The 7799-nt window shown below is 41.3% G+C and overlaps 1 protein-coding gene across 4 annotated transcripts in view; it reads left to right on the top strand.

Moving 5' to 3' along the window:
- The first annotated feature begins 327 nt into the window (after positions 1-327).
- Positions 328-7799, top strand: part of SESN3 (sestrin 3) — a 68106-nt gene continuing 60634 nt past the window's right edge. Inside the window, exon 1 of one of the 4 annotated variants that reach the window (XM_055283337.2) lies at positions 328-429. Coding sequence is in view for 1 of the 4 variants with exons in the window: in XM_055283334.2 (XP_055139309.1) it covers positions 1965-2042 (78 nt within the window). In the remaining 3 variants the exon portion in view is untranslated. Of the gene's footprint in view, positions 668-742; positions 776-1607; positions 2043-7799 lie in introns of those variants that run through there. The other 3 variants (XM_055283335.2, XM_055283338.2, XM_055283334.2) reach the window with 3 other exon arrangements.

Raw genomic sequence — 7799 nt, 5'->3', positions numbered from 1 at the left:
GCACAAATTGGTCTAATAGCTTTGATATGCTAAACTTGCTAGCTCCTCCAAGTGTACCTTTCCGATTTTGCATAACACCACCCTGAATCCCTAAGGAAACTAGGGTTTTTTTTTTTAATTAAAAAGAAAAGAAAGAAATGCAAACCAGTGAAACCGTTCTTTTAAATCATCTCCACATAGATTTCATTCTACGAACTGCAGGCCTTCACAAATCCTGGTACGCTGGAGCCCTTTAAAAAAGGAGAGGCCGAGAATACTGATTAGGTTCTAAAAATCGAAAACAGGTGATGTCATAATGCATAGTCCTGTGGCCACGGCCATGGCCGGGTGGGGAGCTGCGCTCCAGTGAGCACAGAGCTTCTTGCCAGTAGGCGATGCAAGTTATCTCTGGGGCCCGGAGGACACGAGTGAGGACCGGGCATCAATCAGGTTCTCGCTCTGCGCCTGCCTTTGTTCTCACTCGGGAGCAGGTTGCGGGCGTCTAGCATCGGGAACCCGCATTCGACTCGGACGCGCATTGCTAGCCCCTTCGGGAGACCTGCCTCCCCTACCCTTCTGTCCCCCCACACTCGGTCAGCCTGCGCTTTCCCCAGTCAAGTCTGCCTTCTCTCCGCAGAACGTGGACGCTAAAACCCTGACTCACCATTTTAAGCTTTAGAAGAGGCAGGTTTGTCCCAATAGTTTTAAACGGCAATTTGTTCTCTGAACCTTCCTTTCTGAGGAGGGCGCTGTGCTCTGCATGTATCCGAACAGCTGCCTCAGGAAGGTCTTTTGGGTGAGAAAACAAGCCCCTTTGGCCTTTTAGTGCTGGACAAGTAAATAAACTTACATCTCTAAGATAACTGCTAGAAGGTGCTTCAGAAACAGGAGGAAACCGCTAAACCAGAGGTTTTGTGTCTCTCCCCTCAAACTCGATTACTTGCGTAAATGTATATATAACTCAGACATTTATCCCCTATCCGCCTCCCAACCCTCAAGTAACTGAAGTCTTTGCAAAACAAGGTTAACAATAAATGATGCATAAAGTTCTTTGAGATCCCTGGATACAAAGTGCTACATAACTGCAGTCTTCTTTACAGCTAAAGTTAGATTTTGGTGGAGAGAAAGCCTAACTACTGCCCTGAAGGAAGGAACATTTAATACTCCCACTCCCCTCCCCCTTTCTCGAGAGATCAGGAAATATTTAGCTCAATCTTAGACTCTCTAGCGAGCTCTAGCTCCCAACTATCTCATTCTCCTCACCACTTTTGCAGGGACCTAGAGAAGGGGGCGTAGCTTATCTTGGGGGTGGGGCTTGGAGGGCAGTGTATTTGCATATGACACACCCTCGTCCTCTTATTGGCAGAGGAGAGCAAACTGTTCCCTGCTACCCTACTACTTAGCTAACCGCCATATCCCTTCAGTTCCGAGCCTCGGAGATAAACTTAACTTGCCCGGAGATTCAAGGCTTCCTCGGCCCCTGCGATTGGCCGGCGCGACTCCCAGCCGGGCTCTCGTTGCTCATTGGCTGCGGGCTAGAGCCCTGGGGGCGTAGCCGGAGCTGTCCGATTGGCGGGAGGGGCGGTACCGGAGCTTGGAGGTGGTGAAGGTGGTGGGGCGGCGGAGGCGGGGCTGCACTGAGGCGCTGCGGCGGCGGCGGCGGTGGCGGTGGCGGTGGCAGCGGTGGCGGCTGCTCGTCCTAGCCTGGCGGGGGCGGGGGTCTGGAGGATGGGGGTGGGTGGAACAACGGGCCGGTGAGAAGCAGCCGCCGCCGTCTCCGCCGTCGCTGGGGCAGCTGCCGCGGTGGTCGCCTCTGGCAGTACCGCTAGCTTTCGGGCAGTCGCCTCTCCTCCCGACATCCCGCCTTGAGGAGGCTGAGGCGGAATCGCGGCTGGCGGCGGGGGGACGGACCGGCCCTGCAGTGGCCGCAGTGACAGCCCGGACTCGGCCCTCCGCCCGCTCTCGCCTCGGCGCCCGCAGCCACGATGAACCGGGGCGGCAGCAGCCCGTCGGCCGCCGCCAACTACCTGCTCTGTACCAACTGCCGGAAAGTGCTGCGGAAGGTACGGGTTCGGCCCGGGGTCCTGCCGGCTAGGGTCGCTTCCTGCCGGCCGGGGCTCGGGCGGCTCGTCCCGGGGCGCGCACTGGGGGAGGTTGAGAGGGATCCCCGGGCACCGTCCCTCCGCAGGGACTGAGAAAGGGGGCGTGGGTTGAGGGCGTTGAGGGTTTGGACTGCTGCAGCTTTTTATTTCCGCCGGGACAGACCCAAGTCTGGAGGGGTTGGGATATTTTTTCTTCCCTTGTTCCTTTTATTTGGTGCCTTTGCTCTCCTTTACGGCTCATTTCCCTACGTTGCTACCCCGGGTCGGCTCCTTGGGCGGAGGGCGGGAGGGATCCGTTCGATCCTCCTCCCTGTGCAGTTTAGCTGTTGATGGAGGTCGGTGTGAAATCAGAGCAGCTGGGTCGGATCCCGAGGAACCTGGCCCCTCTTTGCTGTGGCCAACTCTTGCGAGTGTTGTTTTTGTTTATTCGGTTGCTTCTGCCTTGCGTGACTTGCTCAATGCCCCCCGTTTTCAAATTGTTTGGATGGTCGTCCTGTGTCTGTAGTTCAGTCTCGAAAGGAACCAGTAAAGCATCTTGAACTTTATGCCCATGGGAAATGCAATTCGACCTGGCCAGTTCCTGAGGCAGGGGTTGGGGGAGGAGGAGACTGAGGTGGATGTGGGTTATTCCTCCTTAGCACCCCCCTCCCCCCGTGTTGATCCAGAAAAATGAGGCGCACCATCAGTTTATTGCTGCTTCCTAGAGTGACTGATAGAAAGTTTACTCCAGTATTGTTTAGCTTACTTGGCTTAATCGCCCCGTAGGGAAGGGCGAGAAGAATGGGGAAGGGAATGAAAAAAAGGTCTCTAGAGTTTTTGATCAGACTTTAACGTCTGCCCCAAAGTAATATTATAATCAGTTTATTCGTATTCAAACTCTATTTTTACATTTTATTAAGTGGAAACGTTAGGTGAGATGCTTCTGTTTGTTCACTACAAATGAATTAAAATTGCTGAGCTGTGCAAATGCATCGGGACTGAAAGCGGAGATGAATATGGTACCGTTTTTAGTCAACATCTCTAAATACAGTTCATTTTGGGATTGTTCTTTCTACATTTTTTTTTAAAAAAAAGGAAGAAAGAAAAAAGCACATAAGTAAGCAAGCTCAAATATTTGCGCTCTTTGTCCAAAAACTGTTTTTCTTCCTCTGTGGGTCAGGCCAAGTGCCAATCAAAGTTGTTTTTCAAGCCTCTTTTCCCTGCAGTAGGGCTGCTGCTTTTTTTTTTTTCTTCCTATTTTATTTGAGAGCGTGAGAGCAAAGGGATTGCAGATTTGAGGTTAATTGAACAGTTAAATATGCCTTAAATTGTGTTTATTGGATGTTTCTCTTGAAACAGATTTTTATTAAATGTGCATGTTGAGTATGTGCAGTTATTTTTTTCCATAAACTCTAGGATCAAATTACAGTTGATACTTGCTCAGCTCATTGTAGGGTAGCTTGTGAGAAATGTAATGGATCAGAAGTGGAGATCAGCTTAGTTGAATGTTAACTCTTTCACTGCAGGGCCAGATGTCATCTGAACTTAGCTTTCAAAAAAATTTATTTCTTAATTTTTGAATTTGTTATGTCTGACATGAAAAATTGTGTCGTTTAAGACACGTTTGATTAAAGTGCAGCCTGATTAAAATGACACCAAGTTATGTTTTTTAATTGAATAAGGAAAAAGAGCACCGTATTGACTTTGATAAAAAAATTTTTTTAATGGCTCTGGCAATTTGTTAGGCTAATAAAATGTTTGGAGGTAATATTAGGCTTCAAAATGTATTTCATTTTTCTTTTGAGAGAGCTATGGCTATGGATCCATGACACTTTGCTAGCATTTAAGATATTACATCTTTCCTTTAGCTTTTAAGAAACTATTTCTGTTTACCTAGAAAGAACATCCTCATTTCTAGCCATTATTAAAAGAAACGTGGAAAAAGAGTATTCACATTTTCATATTTTATAATTGCTGTGCACATCTCTGCCAGTATTCCAGTTTTTAGTAACTCCAAGGTATTTAATATTGATTCATGCAGTGGCATGAAATAACTTAATGGAAATAGGATTCTTCCAGCCAGTTATAACATGACTTGGCAACATTTGCAGCTTTTTAAAGAGTGCCACTTTGAAGTGCTCTTAAGAGAATCAGTATGTAGCATTTTAAATGTTTCATCATTCTTAAAATAACAATGAAAAGTTTATTTCTAATAAACACATGTTTTTCTTGTTGATATAACTCTAAGTTAAAAGTCATCTATAACTCTCAAAATGTGATTCTTAGAATTTATCTTGTTTTCCATTTAATAAAGTGTTCAGTAATGTAGCCAAGTGAGTCATAGCATTTTGAATGTTTGTTCAGTCTAATTCATAATGGAAGAATGAAACTCATGCTCATCCAGTGTGAATTACTTTTGTTTTTATATTTCTATATAATGATGGAAGAAGGGTCACCTTTATATGGGGCAGAAAGTGTTATTCTCTCAGTAGCTGGCTTAATTTGTTGCAGTGTGTTGAATTTTAGGGGAACTTCACAAGGAATGGAATTCATCTTCAAATGAAATAATTTGGTTTAACCCAATATTGAATTGAATGTTGTATGAGAATTACATTTATTCTTAGAAGTCCATTTACGGTTTTGATTTAGTATCCTCCAAAATAAAGAGACTTATTAAAATATTGAATGTACCTAATTTGGTAACCTTAGGTCAGTAAAAAGAATGGAGAGGTAAACCATATCCATAAATAAATGAACCATCAAAACTATCCTGAAATCCCTAACTCTTAAGTCTAACTTGCTCTATTGTCAATGAGGTAGTTCAGTAAAGTTTTTAATAAAAGAGAAAATGCTTCTATTTATTTTGTAAAGTTAACGAGTTTTTAAGTTTAATCTTTTACTTGAAGAAATTCTAGTGATAACTAGAAGAACATAATCCTTTAATTTGAAAAGTCATGTGTCAAACTGCATTGAGGAAGGTAGGTAATTATCAGTCCACTCATCTTCCAGTAAAAAAAAAGTGGCATATTACAATGTACTTTGGGTATTGAGCAGTTAGTGCTACTTAAATGAATAGTTTTGTGCTCTTAAGTTTAGAGGATCTAACATTTAAACTTTTTTAATGTTAAGATAGTTATAGTGATATATCTTTGTATTGTTGTTGCACTTTTCACTTTGTTATATGATCATATATTTTGACAGCTTTTTGATCTTTGTTTTTATAAACAAAGATACTGTCAAAATGAAAAATACTAGATTGAGGACCGGGCATGGTGGCTTACGCCTGTAATCCCAGCACTTTGGGAGGCCAAGGTGGGCAGATCACGACGTCAAAAGATCGAGACCATCCTGGCCAACATGGTGAAACTCCATCTCTACTAAAAATACAAAGATTAGCTGGGCGTGATACCGTGTGCCTGTAGTCCCAGTTACTCAGGAGGCTGAGGCAGGAGAATCACTTGAACCTGGGAGGCAGAGGTTGTGGTGAGCCAAGGTCGCACCACTGCACTCCAGCCTGAGCAACAAGAGCAAAACTCTGTCTCACAAAAAAAGACAAAAAAAAAGAAAAAAGAAAAATACTAGATTGAACTATATGAGCCTCATTTTTATAGTCAAAATTGTTAAGTAATAGCAACTTTATATGGTTTAGCCAATAAAATGTATTTGGTTCTATCTGTGGACCACTAGTTACATTATGCCTTGGTTAATCAGTTTTCTTGTGTTACATATTTTTGATTGTCAAAGGCAGTTTTTAACTTGATTATCTTAAATATCCTAAGCAGAGATCAAGTAGTTAATTCGTGATGGCAAACCTTTATGCAGTGGTTTTCAAACTGCTTTATATGGACTCTTAAGATTCTTTGGGGTTTTAAAATGCTTGAGTTGCATTAAATTTTTAAGTATATTTTAACTTATTTTAAAATTGTAATTTAAAAATATAGGTACCCCCAAATATGTATACATAATTTTAATAACTGGAGTCTAACACCATTATCTTTCATTACAAAATTATTCTTGTGCAGGTCTTGAATTACAATTTGTTCTGCTATCTTTGTACAGATATTTGCATTTTTTTTGGTTACTGTGTCATGTATGAGAAAGATTGTCATTGATTGTGAAGGCACTGGCTTTTTAAAAAGAATTCCTTCCATATTTACTTAAGTTAAATGTTTACTTGTGAGAACACAAATTTATTGTTATCAGTAGTTGTTACTTTATTACTAAAATACTTGAAAGTTGCTTGGTATATTTATATGCTTTATAGTTCAGGTTCAATAGAAGATTTAATTTGTAAAAAGTGTTCTGCTGCTTCCCCCAACTCCCCACCCTAAATAAATACAAAACATAACACTAATGTAGTGATACTGGAAGTCACAGATGCGGTTGCAGTTAGGTCTTTAACAGATCTTTTGATTTCGAAGCAGAGTTTTCTCTGTAAAATGTTGGTAATTTTTACTTGCCTTACAGATTGCTGTATAGTTGGAGAGAGATGTGTGCTAATGAACTTTGTAAACCGTGTAAGAAAGAAAAGGACAAGTCTATATATTTTTCCATTTTCCCAGACTATGTTAGTTCTTTCTGTGTTATGGGAATATATTTCAATACATACTGAGTAATTTGGTTAATACTCACTTTTCTGTCCTGTTTAATTATTGCCTGTAAATGAGAGGTAAAGATTATGCTTTTAGTCAGAATGACTTTTTTTTTTTTTTACTAATTTTTGATTTCCATATTTCTATCTGTATTCCCCGCCCCTTTCCCACCTCTGCACTTAAATAGCAAGGCATTGACTTTTGATTCTCAAATAATTAAATTGCCTCCTTGACACTTCAGCAGATAAGGGGAATTGCATTTAGTTTGAAAAGACTAAGAGTTAAGGAAAATTGTGCTTAATAAAAGGGGGTGGGTAAATCTAGGGTAAAGCAAAAATTTTTAATTATTTTAGTTTAGGAGAAGAGATGGAAGTAAAAGTCTTTTCACCTTTTCTCCCCATCTCTTCAGCCTTTTCATTTTCTTCCTTTGAAAGATTTGGATTATAATAACTTGTGTATATTGACCTTCGCAGTTTTTAGGGTGCTTTCACATTATTTCAGTTGATTCTCACAAACTGAGAAGATTTAAGTGGCCTGGTCTCAGTCATACAACTAATAACAAAGAAATCCATTTAATTCTTAATACTGCCTTTGTAATAAGCTGTTTCTAATTGTCCTCTGCAATATTGAGGCTGTTAGGGAATATCCCTACTCCCAGCTTCAGCATCTGTGGAATGCCCAAAGATACCAAAGATTCTCCAGGTAATATTGGTTGGAAACATTGAAGTTAGCCACACTTTAAATACTATTGTAGATTAACTGAAGGAGTAGGAGAAGAGTAAGCTGGTTACTTTTATCTCTCTAACAGTTGTTTGGCTAATTCCTTAATAAGATAAAGCAGCAGTTCTCAAAGTATGGTCCTTGGATCCCTGTGGGTCCAAAACCCTTTCAGAATGCCTGAGAGGTCAAAACTGTGTTCATAATTATACAAAGACTTTATTTGCCTTCTTCACTGAGAGCAAAAGCAGTGGGGGTAAAACTATGCTAGCCGCTTAGTATTAATCAGGTTAGTAGCACCAAACATTTATCACTGTATTCTTTACCACTGCACATTCAACAATGGGGAAAAAATTTCAATATCACTAATGTCCTTGAAGAAGCAGTGAAAATTTAAATTTTGTTAAAGCTTGACCTTTTTGTGTCCATC

The sequence above is a fragment of the Symphalangus syndactylus genome, chromosome 6 (assembly GCF_028878055.3).
Source record: "Symphalangus syndactylus isolate Jambi chromosome 6, NHGRI_mSymSyn1-v2.1_pri, whole genome shotgun sequence".
In the NCBI taxonomy this organism is placed as follows: Eukaryota; Metazoa; Chordata; class Mammalia; order Primates; family Hylobatidae; genus Symphalangus; species Symphalangus syndactylus.
Note: the sequence above shows the minus strand (reverse complement) of the source record. Positions and strands in the feature narration are given on the sequence as shown.